Consider the following 20,506-nt stretch of genomic DNA (forward strand, 5'->3'; position numbering starts at 1 on the left):
AAATCTCGTTTCAAACAATTTTGTTTCTAAGGATATCGTTTCTAACAAAATTGGGTAACATTTCTTTTAATTGGGGATGGACATGTCATTCCTGATACAACGACGAAAAATTACGTCAAAAGGCACCAACTATCCAGAAGTCCTGCCGGGCTCACCTCAACTTCAGCCTGAGAAACAATCTTGTTGCTTCAGTACCTGGAGCACAACAGCCACTGACCACGTCATTAAGCAAGAATTCACATCCAGTGCAAAAGGGTTAACAGATGAACCTCAGCTGTGTGCTCAGTGCTCACGTCATGTCCAGGTTTGCAAACACATACAACCACCTTCTATGGAATGGAGATGACTTCTCAACACAGCCTAATTCTTTGTACCAGCAGAGCACAGATATTTCAACAAGTACTCATTAGAAGAGCATGTGTCTGCCAAATCCTGATGTAGTCTTGTTATAGACTTCTGCAGCGATTTCAGAGCGGGAAGCAAAGTTCTGGAGTTCTGTTGAATATAGTGCCCATGAACCTTACATAGCTCCTGTTAGAAACATAAAAGAACTAGATAAATTTGGTATGTTAACCAAAACATCTGCGTCAAGGGGAGAGAGGAAAATGAAGACGATACCTGAGACCACAGGAGGATGAATTCCAGATGGGGACAACTTTCCAAAAGGTCAGCAAATGCATCGATCAATCTTTGCAGATACTTATAAGGTATTGCCGAACAAATAGCTTGTACATCGGATGGATCCACAGCGAATATGCATTTCTTAATTAAGGAGTCCTCATTTAAACGGAGGCTAAGTATAAGTGCTCTCTGTTGTTGGTTTTCTGCAAGAGCTTCCTCTACTTTCTATAGAAACACCAATTACAAAAACATTGTTGCGAATTGATCAGTATAATTTTGAGAAAGCGATATGTAAATAAGAAAGGTCACGAAGTACCTCGGGTGTAACATCAATGTCAAGGTCTGTTGGATCAAAAATAAATGATTCATCAACTGAGTACAATAGAACACCATCAGTGGTCGCTGCAGCAAAAGATCTTCCAGTTGGAGCAAATTTAACACATTTTGTCCGAGCTATGGGTCTTCCACGATTTGCCATTGACCCAGGTAAACCAAGCCCTAAGTTCCCCCTTGTTTGTTGATCAATTCCTTCTTCAACATCACTACCTTCATCATCGATGAGATCTAGTGCACCAGCATCTGTCATCCTTTTTGAGTTCAGAAAATCAAGAACTCCATCCAATGAGAGATTGCGAGTGATCTGGAATCTACGCAACAATACCTGCTCATGTAACAAATACATAAAAATAAGGGAGATTCCTTATATGCCACTGCATAACTTTGTATATTGAATTATTGACCATATGGAACTGATGTCTCACTAACACGTGAACCTCAAAAATGAGTGGCATATGGTGAATAATGTAGTTTTCACGGTCATATTGTGGATATTCTCCAAAAACAATAAATGATTACATGCATTATTGCAGACAAAGACATACTCAAAAGTTAATGATGTCAATGAGACCACACAGTTGTATGTTTTTTTACCTAAAATGTGTTAACTGTTATCTAGTTGTGACCATAGTGAATGGACAAAGCTCAGACATTGACTTGAGACTTGGGTTGCTAACTAGTTATTAATGTCTTACAGTTCATGCACCACCAAGTAAATATTAATGCAAGATACACCGATACAGAACATCGTGTAGCAATTGGTAATAGATAATACCCAACAACAAGATTGTTAGATAAGTAAAATGCGTAACCAGAACCGGAGGAACCCATATATTTTAAAAGAGAAGTATGATACGAACTTACAATTATCACAAGAAAGATTTTCTTACCTGTTCTCCAACATCATACATGCATATATATTTGCTGTTTCCTCCAGCTAAAATATAGCTCCCATCAGCAGAATAGCATAATGTCGTGAAGTACTTCCCTATACTTGCATTAGCTGCAGATCTCCTATCGGTCATGAGGCGCCCCCCAGAAATATCCCTTCGGCCCTCAATTGTATACATCAACAAGCCATCAAATGGATCCCAAAAATGGATTAGGCCATCTAATGTACTGCATGCTATCTGTCTTCCATCAGGACGATAAGCCAAAGTAAGAACATCATGTGAATGTTGAAAAGTTTCCACTGCACCCTTGCTCTCAAATACATCCCAAAGGCGAACAGTTTTGTCCCATGATGATGAAGCCAAAATAGCCTACCAAACAGAACCTAGTTATTGTTTTGGTGGATTTACAGAACAGAAAATACTGTAAATGGATCAAAATGTTCTTTCACGGAGTCATAAAGTAGTGCCTTGTTTGTAACTAGTTGTAGCTCTAAAAGCCAGAAAATGAAACAAAACACAGCAAAGCATGATCTCTTACATTGATCGGTGAAAACATTAGACCATGGACTGGTCCTTCATGGCCATTGAGTACATCCAACAATCGACCAGTTTTCATTGACCAAACATATATCTGCATGAAAATGTTTTGGTTGTCAAGGAAACTTGAAGTGAGGCATGAGCCACATTAAAATTGTGGGGGAAGAAAAGGTTGCTGCATACACACACCTCAAATGAATCAAGTGTTCCAGCACATATTACTTCTCCACTCTGGTCTGCAGTTAACGAAACAAACTGTCTAGGTGAAGGGGTTGTAAATGTTCTGAAGTTGCGATAGCGGAACAAATCCCACGCTCGTATAGTCCCGTCAAGGGAGGCACTTAGAAGAGAATGGTTATTGGCCATAAAATGAACTGCAGTAACAGCGTTTGTATGCTCTGAAAATGTAATGAAGCAGAACCCAGAAGAAACTGTCCAGACCTGCAGCACATCAGTTACATTATCAAACTTGCTGTGCATGACACTCATACTAACTAAATAGGTTTTTAATTGATAGAAAAATATTTTTCTTCCCATAAACAGATAGTTCGTAGTAGGCATTACTCTTCAGTTTGAACAAATAAGCTTGTGTAAATAGTAGCTCAATGAGGCAGATTAATAGTTTTCTAAGAACATTCACTCGGATAAAGTTGGTAAATCAATTTCTTCATCTGAATGCACTTAGTAAGAGTTTCTTGGGCTACATTATAAAGCAACGAGAATCTTGCTGATACATTGGCTAGTGGAGGTAGTTGTCACCAAGCCAACCAGGGTTCGATTCTCACCTTCTACATATTAATGCTAGGGTGGACGTCTCTCCCCCTAGTCGAGATTTGTTTTTTTTTACATTGTAAAGCAAAGTTTCTCAGGATTATATATAAAGCACTTGCTCGTATGATCAGTCAAAGGTTCTCGGACGCGACAAGTAATTTCCATTGGCTCAAGCAAAAAGGAGTGCATCTCAACAATGGATGTGTAATGTCATACTACATTCTCAAACCAAAAGTGTGGGACATAATAGAGATTGCAAGTAGCAAAAAAGAAGTGCAGAGCATTACAGAATTTGTAAATGTTATTGCTTAGCACGCACCTTGACTTTGTTATCATCCGCTCCAGTGGCCAATAACTGAGAGTCTGGTGAGTATGCGACGCAGTTCACATCGAAGTAGTGCCCCTGCTGCTTCAAAATGTAGCTCTCCGACCGCCACTCCCACACCAGCAACTGCCCAAGTTTGGCGCATCCAAAAACGAGCCAATTCCCCAAACTGTTGAAAATTGCAGTGGTGATCTTCTCCCTTGATATTGACAGCAAGTGAAGGCACACAAAATCTGGCATCTGATACAGCCCAAATACTCCGTTAGAGAATCCAACCACCACCATGTCGAGCTCCCGGTGATAATCACATGCTGTTAACTTAGCCGGCGACTGCATGAAGAAGTGCTTTTCCTGCAGCTCCCACCTTGCCAAATGCAGTGGATTAGTGTTCGATTCTCCCAAACTCTTCCTTTTCCTGCTCCCACCATCCGATTCCTGAGCATCATTCTGTTGTGATTCCTGCTCTGGCGTCCCTGGTGACGGTGGAGGTGAAGTATCATTTTCTTCATTTCCTTCCACCAAATTCCATGTGAAGATAGCTCCATCCTTGGAGACTGTATAAACGCCCTTGACTCTCCCCGTCTTCTTATCTGTGGCGAAGAAGGCGCCAGCGACAGCCGCACGGTGGCCGAGGAAGAGGAATGGCTTCCCTCCCAACCCCTTCGTCACGGGCAAGAGGCGGGCCGTAAGGTCCTTGCAGGACGCGAGGAGGAATGCGGAGTCCGGGGACCAGTCGAATGCTGTCACGCCGGCGGCGAAGCCCGGGAAGGTGCGGAGGAGGTGGAAGGGGAAGAACTCCCTGCGGAACCCCGGCGACCGCCAGATCTGCACAACCTTTCCGACGGCCACGGCGATGAGCGCGCCGTCGGGGCTGAACCGGACGGCGGAGGGCGCGCCCTTAAAGGAGACGCGGTGGAGGACCGCACGGCGGCTGAGGTTTGCGTAGAGCGCCCGGCCGTGGTCATCCGCGGCGAGGAGGAAGTCACCCGAGGGGGAGGCGGCGAGGCGGGTGACGTTGGAGGAGGACTCAAATGGGAGGGTGAGGGAGGAGGAGGCAGCGAGGTCGGTGGACGCGACGCGGTTGCCGACCGCGGAGAGGAGGACGGGGGAGTCACCCGCGAAGACGGCGTCCCCGCCGCGGTACGGCGCACCGAGGAGGTTCTGGAAGCGGTAGTTCATGGCGAGAGAGGAGGGGAAGCGAGGTGGGAGGCTAGGGTTTGCGGGGAGGAGGCGGTCTCGTCGACGGCGAAAGGGTTTTAGTGGGTTTTGACTTTTGATGGTCCAATGATTTCGTTCGGTAGCTCCGAGTGGGCCGGTTTAGATAAAAATCCAAAATTTAAATAATATATATAAGTGTATTTATCGAAATAGATAATATGTTATCGTATTTACAAATTTAGTATCTGTATTTAGCGCATATTTACTGAAAATAAATTTTCGGTACATCATACGCCAAAAAACCTATATTCGGCACACCGTGTGTGTCGGAGGGTTAACTCCTGTCGCAGGGATCCTGAGGGACCCCTTTTTAGAGATTCGATCGGGAGATGATCCTTAATATGTTCGCCGGAGAAATAAATAGGTATGAATGTGATGGCCGGTGGGGTGGAATGATCTAATGCGGAACGGAGTAAATGCGCTGGTGTTTAGACAGGTTCAAGCCGCACAGAGGCGTAACACCCTACTCCTGTATGGATACTATAAATGCCTTGAGAATGTCTCTCAAGGATGTTGCTGGTTACAAGAATGTCTAACTATTTTAGAGCCTGAGGCTCCTTGTTCTTCGGTCTGCTTTTCTCTTCGCTACTTACAAAACTTCTCAGGGATCGTCTCACTTGTCGAGCTTGCTCAGAGGTTTTAATGCTTCACCAAGAGTAACTCCGAAAAAGACTTCTTCAGAGAAAAAACCTCTTTGGCCTGAGTGTTCCCCCTTTTGTCTGTGCTGCCGGCGGCTTTAAATACCCGCCGGCAGTAGCGTGCCCCGAACGGGAGGGGTGGGGCACGAGTTCCGAGACACCATAAATGGAAAAGGTGTCATCATAGCCTCTGTGCGAAGTGACCAGGGGTGAAAAATGCGTCCCACGCCCGGTCACCCGTCACCATAAATGCACTGGCAACGGACGCCATGGAGAGGGCCCACCGGGCAGCCGCGGAGCGGCCCGGCGTGCCCGCCCTGTCTTGTTCTCCTGCCACAGCAGCGCGGTAGACGGAACGCCTCGGCCCTTACGACGTTATCCCGAGACGGGCCGGATGGCACGGGATGGGACCCGTGCATTCAGTGACCCCACGCCCTCCTGCCAGAATGTGGCAGGAACTGACACTGAGCGTGGCGGGAGCAGTTGGAGGTGACAGGCCACGCGCGCTCTTTAAATGCCGCCTTGGGTCTTTGACTAGCTGACACCTCATCAGTGGGCCCCTCGGGGGCCACTTTCAGGGGGCTCTCTGAGTCGTCGGGGAACCAAGTGCTCGGGGGTATTGTTCACCTCCCCGAGCACTCCCTCCCGGGCATGCTTGTACGGATCCTCGGGGGACCGAGTGCTCGGGGGCTGCTGCACGCAGCCCCGAGCACTCTCTCTCGGAACTTCCTTCAGTGGGTCCTCGGGATACTTAAGTGCCCAGGGGGGCTACCGCTCACGGCCCCGGGCACGTTTCTCCCGGTACTTAGCTTTCCTGACCGTCGGGGGACTCGGGTGCCCGGGGGTCACCGTATACCTTCCCAAGCACTTTCTTCCCGGCACTTAGACTTCGTAGATCATCGGGGAACTTGGGTATTCGGGGACCACCGACTGTGGCCCCGAGCACCCTCTCCCGGGACTTAATCTTTTTTACCTCGCGGAGGAGACTCCGCGGGATGGCGCCACGTGGCGGATTGCTGGCTTGGCCTTGGGATTTGGGGACCCCCGGTTCCTGATTCACCGACAGTGTGGCGAATACGGCACTATAGCCCGTATTCGCCACACCGTGTGCTGAATACGGTTGGTATTCAGCATACGGTGTGGCGAATACGAATTTAAATAATATATATAAGTGTATTTATCGAAATAGATAATATGTTGTCGTATTTGCAAATTTAGTATCTGTATATAGCGCATCATTTACTGAAAATAAATTTTCGGTACATCATACGCCGAAAAACCTATATTCGGCACACCGTGTGGCGAATACGGCACTATAACCCGTATTCGCCACACCGTGTGCTGAATACGGTTGGTATTCAGTACACGATGTGGCGAATACATGCTACAGTGTCGTATTCGCCACACGGTGTGTCGAATTAGTGACCACACGACAGGGAAAGACCATATTCGGCACACAGTGTGCCAAATATGACACTATAGCTCGTATTCGGCACACGGTGTGCCGAATACGGGCTACAGTGCCATATTTGGTACACGGTGTGCCGAATATGACCAGACCCACGGTTTTTCGACGTACGGTGTACCGAAATTCCATTTTCAATAAATGATGTGCCGAATACGAATGCTAAAATTATAAATACAACAACATGTTGTCTATTTCAGCAAATACGTTCATGTATGTTGTCTAATTTTTGATTTTTATCGGCTGATTTAGGATGGAAAAGGTTCATACTGTCTCCATCAACTATCTCTATTATTTAAAAAATATGCAATGCATCGTGTCTTTACGTATGATTCGATTCGTCCCTATTCTACTCATCTATCCACACGCTAACCTCATGCGCCACTAGGCCACTGCATGCGCCAGCCCACTCCCCCCTCCCCTCGCCCTAAAACCCCACCACGCCCACACCATGCCCTCAAGCCTTCCCCGCGATGCGCTGTCACCCCCTACGCTTGCACCGTTCCCTCGGCTAGATCTTGTCCGTCATCCTAGATCCCGCTCGCTACTCAGTTCGATCCATCCTCTCCGCTGCCAGGTTGTCGTCGTCCACTACCAAGAAGTCTCCTATGTGCTCGTTGCTCCTCCGCCTTCGCTCCTCGATGCCACGCGGCGCGACGACATCCACGCCTAGGGTTGGCGAGGGACCTCTCGCCATCGCCTTGTCGTTGTCCGCCATGGTTGCTGATGCCACTCCGATCATGCCCTCGCAGTCCACGGCGGTCTCAGAGAGTGATAGAGGCGGCCTCTCCAAGGTCCCTCATAATCACCAGCTTGCTTTTGCTCTCTTTCTTCTGTTTAGCCTCCAGCTTGATCTCGTGGGTGCTCTCGATCAATGTGGTCAGGGTCGAAGTGCGCAGACGCTGCTCCCGCTCACCATGAAGTAGATCATGGACGTAGCCTAGGCGAGCTACGAGAAGTCCAATTTCGCTATCAATGGCGTCGAGGTGTCCACGATACTGATCTTGCCTCTTCGGGTGGTGCTTAGGCTTGTAAAAAAAACGTTTCTTTGAGCAGCGATTGGAGTAGGTTTTGGGGGTAAAGCAGCATCCCCCCCCCCCCTCTATTTTCTTTATGTGTGAACTGGCTTTGCAATATTGTTGCTTTGGGGTTCTTCCGGTGCCTGGATGGGTAGAAGGTTGCTCGTTTGTAAACTAATTTTAGTTGGTAAGAAATAATAATATTGAATCTAAAATTGGTCTATTTGAAATTAGCCCCTTAGGACAAATGATGGTCCGCTCATAATCAAATGATGCCCTCTTCGGCAATTTATTTCCCAATATTTTAGAATGTCCTTTTGTTTTTGTTCGTGTGTCTTCTCTTTCTTCTTTTGTGAAATCTACTTTATCTAGTTTCAAACGGTTTTGCATTGTCTTGTTTGCTCTCTACATTGGTTGGTAAATATCAAAGTTATCTTTCTTTTGCGAACATATCATAGTCATCTTAACCGTTGTAATTACCTTGAATTGCATGTTAGACTTGTTGGACCCATGTTGAATAAGGTTGAGTGGGTCACAGATGTTGTGTTCACTCTTGATGATAGTACCAGCATGATAGATATTAATCACTAGTAGGATGCTTCGTATTTTGGTGTTTAGCATATTTTCGAATTACTCCTAAATTTATTGGCATTTTTTCTAAGGGAAAATGAGTCTTCTGACACTAAGAAAATGGCTAATGTCATGTAAGTATTAAAAATTAATTTTGGTGTGCTAATAATTTAGTTTGCTATGCAGTAAAGTTGATAGCTTTGCTTTGTTCTGATTTTACAAGGGATGGGAACTATGTCATTTTTAATGATGGTATGAAAGGTTTTCAAGGAAAGCACCATGTGGTTGCTTACTTTGTACGGTGAGTACTGTGATCTTCCTTATATACTGTATAATAGCTTGGGATGCTTACAGCCAATATTTACCTATTAGAATCTTAATGTAGAGTATTAGACCTGTTTCACATAATCATGCCATTGTACTTTAATCTCATCCTGGTTTAGTGAGTAACTTGTGTTGATGTTTAGGCTTTTTCTATGGTGAAGTAGCAGGCTATAAAAAGGTTGATGCTGCGACAAATCATAAACATTGTAATATAAGTCATGCACTAACTTTGTGATTGCAGAGCTTCTAACTAACTGACTATTTTATTGATATGTCCTTGCTCATAAACATGTAATGTTGTGTTGTTACTCATACAAGAGTATTGCTACATATTTGAATTTTTGTCTTAAAATGTTTCTAATATAGTCAGCAAAATTTTCTGGGAAGAATTCAGGGTTTCTGATGGTCTTGTTTTAGGGAGAGAGGTTAACCTGGATTGGACAATTTTTTTCTAAACTCATTTGAGATAATTCCAGCCACACATTTTCTCTTGTAATATTATTGTATATGATTTCTTGCCAGGCATGTGACAAACTTCAATGATGTAACTCATCACTTTCTACATTGCATTCATGTACATTTGGAGCTGACCAGGTCAAAGGTACTAAGATCCATGCCTTTATTTATGGGGATTTAATATTTTACCATCTTAACACTATCTAGGTTTTTTGTGTAGGGGGATTTTATGTTTTTTCATTGGTCTAATTTTTATGGATGTCTTTGTTGCACCCCAAGTAAATCCTAATATAGGAACCCCTAATCATGCCAACCAAGTTCCTTTCACTAATAATCAGGTGCTCTGTTGGAAGTGCCTCCTTCTCCTACGTTGCCGCCATCCCCTAAACCCAATCCACGCGCATCGAAGCCCTCACCTCCCACCGCTCCCTCGTCCTCCCCAGCGACGAGCTCTCACCTTCCCCAGTGACGAGCTCTCGCCTTCGACCTCGCATTTGTGCCTCCCGCATTGGCCGGTGTCTGATTATGGTGTTGTTGGGTCTTATTTTCGTTGTAGTACAAATAACAAGAAAGAAACACTGGATTTAGTTATCCGAAAGTATTAATGGAGTTAAATATGTTACTTTGGTTGTGGGAGACTAGCCTCTAACTGATGATGGTTGTGGGAGACTAGCCTCTAACTTCTGATGATGGCTGGTACTGCTGTATATTTTGTATTTTATTGTAGTCTTTCTACCTGCATTAATTCTTAACAAAAGAAACTTTGGAGACGTTTGAAGGTCGGTGTTCACAGAAAATGTGAGTGGTTGGTCAACGGCTAGATTTGGAACCTAGAAGCATTCATATACAGTGTGTATCATCTAGAAGCAAGTGAGAGCACTTGAGTTGATTTGCAAGTTCTTAATTGAAGATTAAGGACTCCATTAGTGCTTCAAGAATAGGGAGTGTGTATCTAGCTGCTGTTTAGGCTTGATAGGGATCAAGTGAACCAGTTAGCTTGTTACTCTTGGTGGTTAGCAATACCTAGCCGGTCGTGGAGATTGAAGGTGTTATCGGTGAGCTCTTGAAGGTCTTGTGGGAGCCCCGGAAAGCTCGTGTACTTTGTTTGATGCCCGCCAATCCGGAGATAGAGAAGTGGTAATCACTAGTGAGCACTTGAGGAACGCCATCCTTGTGTTGATGCTCCAACGAGGATTAGTGGAGAGTGCCAACTCTTTGATACTTCAGGAAAAACTCAGTGTCTCTTTTCCCTAATCTTATTACGTTCCGCATTTTGCTTCTAGCATTTCCTTCACGCAAGTTTCAATTCCGCACTTTACTTATGTTCTATATGTTGCATGTTTGTGCTTATCATTCTAGCTTGCTATGTCGTCTAGTTGCTTTTATTCATTCTAGGCTAAGGTTACTCTTTATTCTAGAATTCGGTAGTTGGTTTAGTTTTTCGATTAGTACCCTATTCACCTCCTCTAGGGCTATTAGACTTTCACATACCTTATACAATATGGGTGTGATTGGTTACTCGCATGAACCGTATATGCAGGCTGAGTGGAGACGTATTTGCTGGGGAAAAAAGAGTGTTTGATTGGTTGTATCTGTCTGAATAGGCTGAGCAGAGTTTTTGTTTGGTTGGTTGAATTTGAGGCTATATGAGGAGTTAGATGTGCTGATATTATGATCGATTGATAGCAAGAGGGTGATTGTGGTGATCCTATATATGGGGTGTAGTGTGTTTACCCCTTCCTGAATTGGGAGATGCTCTGAATTGGCAGGCAACAAGGAATTGTGGATTCCTCTTACTCTCTCAGTTCTGACATTCACAGATTAATCCCAACAAATCAGCCATCTACTTATCTTTCATGTAAATAAATAAAAAGTTGTTGCAATGTTGTTAAATATTTGGCCGTATAAAGAATGAGAAAAGAATCATTAGGGCATAACCGCTTTTTAGATGCCGTAATTATGGAGTGAGCATAGTTAAAAGAATTCTTATGCATGATGCTTCTCCAGAGTGCAAGGCATGCAAAGGATATATGCGCTCGAATAGCTGAAATTAGCAGATAGGTACTCGTGTTAGATGAGAGACATGGGGTACTCCGGTCGGATAGTTCAATTTACAGGCAATCAAATTGCTGAATCTATCCTCAACTGTCTGGCAGTAGGAGGAACTCTATTACAGACAATCAGTCGCTGGGTAAGGATAGAACTGACGTTATTACACTGATAAGCTGACTACTAATGTTGTTCTAGGTTGTACAGGGTAGTACACTACATACAACTACTGTAGTGGCAACAAAAATGAGTTGAAGAAGCTGTACAGACTCATCACTCCAGATACATTTAAAGTATACTAAGCAAAGTACATAAGTGAAAAATGGGACTCTCCTTGTTCTAAATTGCTCCACAAAATGGTAATTATCATTATGAAATATGAATCTAAGGTTATCTATTCTAATATTTTCTCTTTCTAACATAGGACCGGCTACCGGAACACCTTGACACATACATCATGTATGAACATATTGTAGCAACTATACTTGCATCCCGAACAATAAGTTCACGACAACCAGTAGGCACGGCCCAAGCACGGCACGGGCTGAGCCGAGATGGGCTGGGTCGACACGGCACGAGGTCATGGGCCATGCCTGGGTCGAGCGCGCGGCACAGAATGCTAGCACGGCGTGCCGGCATGGCATGGCCTGGTTGAGTCAGGCTGGCACGAGCACAATACGTCCAGGAATGATTCGACCTGGCACACATGGGCCCGGCTATTTTCTATTTTCTATATAGTTTTTGATTTTGTAGCTATTTTTTTATCTATTTTCTATATATATTTTAATTTTATAGCTATTTTTATTTTATCGGCCCAGCTGTGCCGATGGGCTGCTTGTGTGCCGTTTGGCCATCCGTAGCACCGTGCCCGCTATGCCTGTCGTGCCCGGGAGGCCGGCCGTGCTGCCGAGCCGCAATCGTGCCCGGGCCGGCCCGACACGACACGGTGGTCGACGGGCCGTGCCGTGGGCTGAGGGGGAGGCATGCGAGCTGGCACGGCACGGCCTGTTACAGTAGCGAGGCCGGCCTGAGTGGCCCATTTGGCCATCTCTGGTTCACGATGCTTATGAACTAATTCCTCCATCTATGCATAAGTAAGAACAATACGATCAGGATTACGAGTCTACGAGCTGAAGAAAAAGAATATAAGGACTTAGTGTCTTTACAGACCCTAAAGCATTATCATCTTAGATTATGAGTGTATTTAACATAAAGTACTAATTAAAAATCAAACTTTTATGATGCAAAATATACCCAATATTCCATGCTTTTGAAAGAGAATGATCTTTTATGACTAAGTAGCAACTTAGCAGAGGTAGTTAAACTGGAGGCCATGCCAAACCATGCTCTCTCTCACCTGTTCATGCTTGTCATGTCTGAGACAGACAGGGTAGTTAGTCCATGTTACTTACAACAGAATTAAAGGCAATCGAACAATATATACATAGTCATAGCTAGCTCAAGGGGAAGCAACTCAATCAATGTGAAAGCATCAAGTGGAGTGGACTAGTTAGTTACCGGGGATCGATAGCTAAATATTGCACCCCTGATGCATCCATCATACATTCATAATGTTTTGCTGCATGTGCTGAAATTTAGCTATCTTCTAGTTCTATAAAACAATATGCCTATTATATGCTTCATCTATTAAGAGAGGTAAGCACACAAGGGCATCAAAGTCTAAGTGATATTTTTGTTACATTATGCAGGCATGCATTGTCTTGAGCTCCTCCAAAGTACATGCAACTAATGGCACATCCAACAAACAAGGTGATATATCTCTCTCCCGCTGCCTCTGAGGTGCAAGATCTGTGCAAGAAGTAGGCTAATGATTCGGGAATCAAAATCAGTAAAATCAATGGATCTCTGAACCAAAATGTGAATCTGGGAAGGAGCCCCAAGATCAGTGAATCTCACATGCGCATAGCTGTGGGCAACGAGCGGATTCGGGATGGGGAGGATGAGGTTGAGGAGAAGGACCGAGGAGTAGGGAGCAGCTGCGCCAGGGGTGGTGAGCAGCAGGGATAGAACAACGGGGGCAGGGTGAGAGAAAGGAGCAGGGTGCAGGGAGTAGCGGGTGAGAGGAAGGAGTGGGGGTGAGGGTGATGACTCGGGATGGCTCGCAGCTTGCATGACTCGGGCCAGGCTCGGGAGCAAAGGCTTCGCGAGCTTCACTGCTAGGATAGGCCATCACTGTATTTTTGCATGCGTCCAGTTAGACTGAAATAATTCAAGTAGACAACCAAATAACGATCTTTTAGAGATTGTACGCATCATCCGGACCAGGACGGTTTAATACATGCAACCAATTACCCCCTATATGTCTTGATAAGAACATTTCTGTTCTTGATGTTCTCAAGAGCCAGTGGAACATTTCCTTTAGAAGACGGCTTTCTATTGAGTTACAGAATCAATGGGATATAATTAAAATCTAGACTTCCCAAATGCATCTGAATGAATCTGAAGATGAAGTAGTTTGGAATTTTACTTCTAAAGGCAAATACTTTGTTAAGTCTATGTATTATTGGTTGATGAGAGAGTCTCACAATCATTCTTACAAATATATCTGGAAATCAAATATTCCTGAAAGAATTAAGATTTCCATGTGGCTACTAGAACATAACTCTATCCTTACCAATGATAATATGATTAAGAGGTGGTGGAACGGTGATGGTACTTGCTATTTTTGTACATAATCTGAAACTGGTAGGTATCTCTTCTTTTGGTGCGATGTTACTGAAGCCATGGGGAGTTTTGTGGCTATTTGGATTGGGGCTAGTACCATTCCAAGCTCTATTTAGCAATACTAGTAAGCGTGCACATGTAAGACACGTGTAGTTAATAATGTTACAATGAGAACATGCACATGAAATAGGTAGCATTGCAACGGGAATGGAGATTTTAAGCAAATTACTGTGTAAAAGTTTAAGATCACATATTATATTATTTAAGCAAACTACAGTGTAGAAGTTTATAGTCTCTCATTCTGAACCGTGCACTATCTGATGTGTTAATTGGCATAATGAATTAATCAAGCAACAGTTTGTTTACTTAATTGGTCTAATGAATCTCAGTGTCGCGGCAAATACTAAAGTGCTGAATGAAAGTAAATTCGTGAGTTGATCATGCAACGGTTACTCAAATTCTAAATTGACACATATTTTTGAACCGATGGAGCAAAACATTCCAAATCACGATCAAACTATTGCAACACATCATTTTAAGTATTGAACTATTGGAACAAACACTCAATTCTAACAAATGGAAGTTTGACACACGATTTTCAGCAACACTCATTTGAAATTTCTTGTTCCTTCAGAAATAGCACCACACAACGAACATATAATGAGAGTCAAAAACTTAGCAAAGAGTATAGAAGCCAATATGAGATCCTAAGCGTGGTAAGCATTTTTTTTTATCTCCCATCCTCACCTTGCTACTTGTGTAGTACTCCGTAAAAAATACTTGAAGTTTTGGATCTTCAACTAATGAGTAGTTTTGGCCATTATTTTCTACTTAAATATATTTATAAAATATAATAATTTATGATATTATGAAATTATTTTTCAAGACAAATCAATGCGGATGACTTTCATGTTTTCAAATAGAACATTTTAAAAGTTATTTATTGTCAAAGTGTATCAAGTTTGATTGGATCTTGTCTAAATATTGTGACCAGAGGGAGTACCTTTAAACTATCTCATTATCTCATGGAAAGTTTCTTTGCACCTTCACATCCTACCACCCTAAATAGTTCATCAGTTAGAATGGCACTACAAGTGAGAGCACAATCATCCAAATAGCAAGCTTTCTCTTTCACATCATCCAACACTAACACAGCAAGGTAATGATTTCTACATGCATGATCCATCAAATAACAAGCTTTATTGGACATGAAGCACAAATCAGTTTGAAAATAGTAGGAAAAATCTCAACATGAACAAGATGAGAAAATGAAACTTTTAAGGGTGCCAAAAGCCCAAATCAATTCAATCAATATATGAGTACAAAGGTGTTCGTCAAAATGACGCAACCACACACCCCGCGATCCACGCCTCAGTTGCAGAGCACGATGGTCGGGTCCTTGGACGGTGCGAGGTCACCCCGGCCCCCTGGGTGGTCGACACCAGAGTCGTCAGATGCGTCTGTCACGCGGGCTACTGCTGAAGCGGTATGAAGGAGTTTGTGCTCGTCCTGCAGCCTAGGTCACCATCGCCGCCGCTGGCCGTGGCGCCATCCACGCCGGTGCCACGTCCAGGGTGTGGTGGGCGGCTCTCACTGCCTTTCTGGGCGCGGTGGTTTTGGGATGTTGTAGTTTGGGCCTTCAAGGATGTGAACTCTAGGGCACTGGGTTTCTGTTTGCTACCCATTTCTGACACCATTGTGTAGCTGTGCGTGTCAAAGGAAATAATTGAGAAATGAGCTACGGTGGACTGCGATAGGGTACATGTGACCTTTTTCATGCTATGTGCCCACAGTGCCATTTGCCACACATACGATGGAACAGATTTACAACAGAACACCCATATGACATTGTAGTTTGACCACATATCAGTTGGTAACCAACCTTACATTGGAATTTTGAAAGGAAAAAAAACCTTTATCGGTTCGGGTACCAAGCCAACCCATATAAACTTTTTTGAAAGAAATGAATCTATAAGGCAACTACACTTAACCATAACTCAGAATGAAGACTACATGCAACATTGCGTTTGAATGTGTGATAACTACATGATGTTTGATGTCCTATGGTGATTTAGAACCTTACATCGTCACTCTGGTACAAGATGCGAAGTAGAACTATGATTAAACCAAAGGGAAGCTTCCCGCACAAAATATTTCTACAAAGAACTGTGACAGGGAGGGAGGACGTAAATAATAATGCCATTAAGTACTGATATAAGTTTTCTTATCCTTTACATCAGGTACAGCCAGCTGTCTGCTGGTCTCAGCCTTACCAAAACTTAGACGTAACATAGTACTACAAAAATATTAAAACCTGGCACCTATTGTTGTCGCCAAGAGCATGTATTGAGAACTCCTATATGAAATGAATACGGCAATGAAAACTAATAATTTGTTTAAATTCAAAAGTCATGATAGCCCGAAATTCATTGGGCATTGGAAAATTGGAGGAACTTTTCGTTAGCAGTGAGTTGGAACCAAAGGATAATGAAACTCAAAGATGCAATCCTCAGAACGCCAGAGTACTCGGGAAGTAGGAACAAACCCAACCTGCTTTCATCTAAGTTTAGAGATCAATAGGGCATGGAGATAGGGAGAGGGAGAGCCTGGAGTTAGCATAACAGGATGATAAGTTGTGACTTGAGGGTGGATAAGTGTGTCATAGATCTATTGGATAGAGAGCCCTCAAGAGATCATGTTGGAGTCCTTGATAATTTCGTATAATGAGATGACAATCTCAATAGTCAGTAGAATTATGACACTCCACTCCAGCAAATCTGACCGTCTATTTTGGAGGACTTCTTGAAGAAAATGAATGTTGTGCTATTACAATAATAAATTGTAAGTGGAAATGAAAATCAAAAAGAAAGAAAAAATAGCTATTGCACTATACAACAATGAATACAAGGCACTTACCTTCACAAATTTTAGTTTGAAGTCAAGGCTTCCAAAATGCTGATTCAGTTCATATTCCTCACAAAGATACTCTAGAATTTGTGCATAATTTGCATTTTCCAAGCAATTTCTGACCTGGGGAAATTTATGTAGTTTAAATGACAAAAGGTGTATGTTTCCAGAAGCAAAATGTCATTTACAAAAGCAAATAGTCAAAGCAGAAACATGGGGCAATGCAACGGACCAAACAATAGCACCATATAATCCAGGGATAGCAGGCACGATGCTTTTAAAACAGAGTATTGTGACATGGTAGTCCGATTCCCATGTATGAAGATCAAATTCATCATCCCTTCTTCTAAGCACTGGAAGAAATTTAACTTTGTATATACTGTACAGAGCCATGCTAGAAAGGAACTATGATGCCTAAGTGTACAAGATAGATCTGTCGAAAAGGCCAAATCTGATGTAATCATCCACAAGATTCGAATTAGCCTTGCCCACAAGTTGAAAGAGCTTCTTTCTTTTCATGGTGAAGCTCCCAGTCTTCTCAACCATATCATCAACCTATCAAAATTAGTGTATTAGAACTTTCGAAGCTTCAATGTTACAGACACAAGGCAAAAGATTTTTAGCTTTGCCCAATTGCAGCACCTGTCGAATATAATGATCAAGGGTGATACTTTCAAAAACACTTGAAATGATGCGAATCCCATCTGTGTCTAAACTTTTAAGAGCTATATAATCAAGACCTTTCATCCATGTTGTCAAGGATGGTTTCTCAACCACTGCATAATCTGTTCATTGCAAAATAGATGTCGTCAACGTAATACAGGTTTTAATCTAAACCTACATCTTTGCAAAATAATTAAGCAGGGAAGTTCCAGGGGCTGTACACCAAAGTTCCATTTCAGTCTCAGTGAAAGAAAAGCTTTTGCAATTTATTTATGGAAAAATACAAAGCTGCATGGCTCTAAGTGACATGATGTGTCAGTGGTGCCTATAATGCATCACATTCAACGCACAACTTAGACACGGAATGATTATCTTTAAGTTGTATGATTTTTGTCAAACAGAAGCTCCAAATATTCTAGAAGGCAGTTGGACTGTTTGCCGTTCATAACTTCTCTAATTAGCAGCTAATCTATATGGTCCGGTAAGGGAATTGTATGGACATACCATCTTTTTTCATCTCTGAAAGCCATCCTGAAGCATGTTTCCTAATTATATCAAGAGAAGCATGTTTCCTAATTATATCAAGATAGTATCAGCTTCATGATCAACAATGTTAAAAATCACAATAGAACCGTATTGGAACACAACCACATAGCGATAGTGAAATCCGGTGTCCTTCACTCCAATGTCCTACATAAATATCAACAAAAGATCACAAGGAAATCAATTTCTGCAACACAGGACAATGGTTAGACATTACAGCCTCACGTTCAACAGGTGACCAAATGTGATTTAAAGATTAGCTGATTACATAATCTCTTGGCCCTCGAACAAAGTGAGGCTGAACTGGAATCACTAACCATAATCTCAGGCGGGAACTCAGAGTAGCGGAGCGCAATGTAGTTGAGCGAACGGGTCGATGGAGATACGATATCACTCCCGTGCTCCGCCTGCATGCTCTTCAAATCAATGCTGCCACCAAATCAAATAACAACGCATCAAAATAGCACGGCAGCGTGCAACGTTTCCTCACAGAGAAATCATCAAACACCTATCGCGCAAGCGTGGGTGCGGTGTGACCTGCTTACCTGGTAGAGAGGAGGTAGGCCTTCACGGGGATGTAGCACACGAGCCCTTCGTTCTCCTCATCCTTCCGCGACGCGGGCGCAGGGGCCGCCTCGGCCGCCGCGCGAATCCAGGCATAGTACGCCGAGCCGTCCAGGACAGAGTCGTAGGCGTCGTGGGGCGTGATGGACGTGGCCAATGAGCAGAGCCTCGAGAAGGGTGAGCCGTGGGCGGCGGCGTCGCAGGGCCTGCACGCTAGAGGATGGCTTGCTGATGGTGGCGGCGGTGTCGCGAGGATCCCTATCAGGAGAAGAACAGCACCAACTGGCGAACCCACCTCAACCGCGTAGGAGGGGCGACGGTAGGAGGTGCGGGCGATCAGGCTGTGAGTGCCTCGGTGGCGGCGCGAGGATCTCTATCTGGAGAAGAAAAGCACCAACCGGCGCACCCACCTCACGCGCGCAGGAGGCGCGAGCGATCAGGCTGCGAGTGCCGCAACGGCGGTGGAGGCTAAACTGCGTCCGCTGGCGTTATACGTGGCCGCAGAAGCGTGGGACAATGGACGGGCGCCGGCGAGCACCATCGCGGCCACGTGCGACGCCATCGTGTTACGTAGATTGGAGCGAACGGAAGGGGAGGAGCAGAAGGGCGGCATTGGCGAGCGAAAGGATGCGTTTAAACAAGTCGATCTTCGGCAACAGAGCCTCCACGCGACGCGTCATGTTGACCCGTGATGCGTCGTTGATGTAGTCCTCGTCGGCCTCGTCGTCAGTATCGGTGAGGTTGTCGGGACGGGCGCCGCCTCCATGCCCGGCGCGTGCAGCCCTGCGACGGCGGGGCGCTCCCACTCGTGGTCCTCGAGGCGGCGTTCGAGGTCCGCGATGACAGGGTCGAACGGTATCCGATCGGGATACTCTGCAGTTACTACAGTAAAATATATTGTCTTCTGTGTTGCAGAGGATCGGGGTCTAACGGGATTTGACGCGATGTGGGCACCGAGGCGGAGGCGACGGTACAGTTGTGGAACAAAAATTAGATTTGGTCTCACATAGTATACATAAAAGAAAATCTTTCTGTGAGATCGAATCTAATTTTCTTTTATGTATATTATGTGTTTTTTTCTTTTTACACTTGTTAACCGTTGGATAAAAAAAAAATGATATGTATCAGAGTATTTTGATGAAGACTTTTATATAATTTCCTTCTGTAGTTGTGAGTTCGAGAACGAGGAGTTTTCAAATTAAGGTAAGTGGAAAAGGAAAGTGAGGATAAGAGATGGAGACTTTAATGGTAGATTATTTGATCATGTATAGTGTATGGTGTAGATTGTTTGTTTTTATTATAACTTGAGTTTGCCTTCTCTACTGCAGAGGATCGGGGTCCAACGGGATTTGGCGCGGTGCGAGCGCCGAGGCGAAGGCGACGGTGCGGTTGTTGGAAGAAAATTAGATTCGGTCTCACGTAGTATACATAAAAGAAAATCTTTCTGTGAGATCGAATCTAATTTTCTTTTATGTATATTATGTGTCTTTTTTTTTCTCTTTACACTTGTTAGCCGTTGAATCAGGAAAGGATGATATGGATCAGAGTCTTTTGACGAAAAATCTCATATAATTTCCTTCCGCAGTTGTGAGTTCGAGGACAGAGAGTTTCCAAATTAAAGTAAGTGGGAAAGGAAAGTGAGGGTAGAAGATGGAGATTTTAATGGTAGATTATTTGATCATGTACAGTATATGGTGTAGATTGTTTATTTTTATTATAACTTGAGTATTTTTTTAAGAGTATAGACTATACTTGGATTTTAGATTATGTTAGAGTTGACAAGAGTTTTTATTTTATAGGTTTATCTGTAATATGTTGGACAATCTAAGAGGCACACAATAAGACTTATTTTGATAAGAAGTTAATTTGGCATTCTAATAAGATCATTGTGTATACATATTCTTTATTAACTTTTGGAATAG

At 43.7% G+C, this 20,506-nt stretch overlaps 1 protein-coding gene and 2 pseudogenes across 2 annotated transcripts; 1 reads left to right on the plus strand and 2 right to left on the minus strand.

Annotated features, from left to right (window-relative positions):
- Nucleotides 1-5: 5 nt before the first annotated feature.
- Nucleotides 6-4,750, minus strand: LOC133885383 (periodic tryptophan protein 2-like). Of its 2 annotated transcripts, XR_009903221.1 has the most exons (8): nucleotides 3,478-4,750; nucleotides 2,577-2,828; nucleotides 2,389-2,481; nucleotides 1,848-2,219; nucleotides 938-1,282; nucleotides 619-846; nucleotides 294-531; nucleotides 6-212 (listed from the first exon to the last, which is right to left on the minus strand). XR_009903221.1 is itself a non-coding variant. In XM_062325094.1 (7 exons), the coding sequence occupies exons 1-7, from the start codon at nucleotides 4,660-4,662 to the stop codon at nucleotides 361-363; spliced, it is 2,646 nt and encodes an 881-aa protein (XP_062181078.1). In that variant the 5' UTR covers nucleotides 4,663-4,750; the 3' UTR covers nucleotides 6-360. The 2 variants fall into 2 exon arrangements, 1 of the variants encoding a protein (XP_062181078.1); XM_062325094.1 differs by having other exon boundaries at nucleotides 6-531.
- Nucleotides 4,751-7,520: 2,770 nt separating this feature from the next.
- LOC133884161 (replication protein A 32 kDa subunit B-like) lies at nucleotides 7,521-13,021 on the plus strand (annotated as a pseudogene).
- Nucleotides 13,022-16,540: 3,519 nt separating this feature from the next.
- On the minus strand, nucleotides 16,541-19,146 carry LOC133884162 (protein RETARDED ROOT GROWTH, mitochondrial-like; annotated as a pseudogene).
- Between the last annotated feature and the right edge of the window lie 1,360 nt (nucleotides 19,147-20,506).

This window comes from Phragmites australis, chromosome 11 (genome assembly GCF_958298935.1).
Source record: "Phragmites australis chromosome 11, lpPhrAust1.1, whole genome shotgun sequence".
In the NCBI taxonomy this organism is placed as follows: Eukaryota; Viridiplantae; Streptophyta; class Magnoliopsida; order Poales; family Poaceae; genus Phragmites; species Phragmites australis.

Bases quoted from the DNA above. Each gene is read 5' to 3' on its own strand.
- LOC133885383 (XM_062325094.1), bottom strand. From the start codon at position 4,662: ATGAACTACCGCTTCCAGAACCTCCTCGGTGCGCCGTACCGCGGCGGG. The intron at 1,283-1,847 runs GTAAGAAAATCT...TTACATGAGCAG, and splicing joins TGTATGATGTTGGAGAACAG to GTATTGTTGCGTAGATTCCA. The intron at 532-618 runs GTATCGTCTTCA...TGTTTCTAACAG, and splicing joins TCATCCTCCTGTGGTCTCAG to GAGCTATGTAAGGTTCATGG.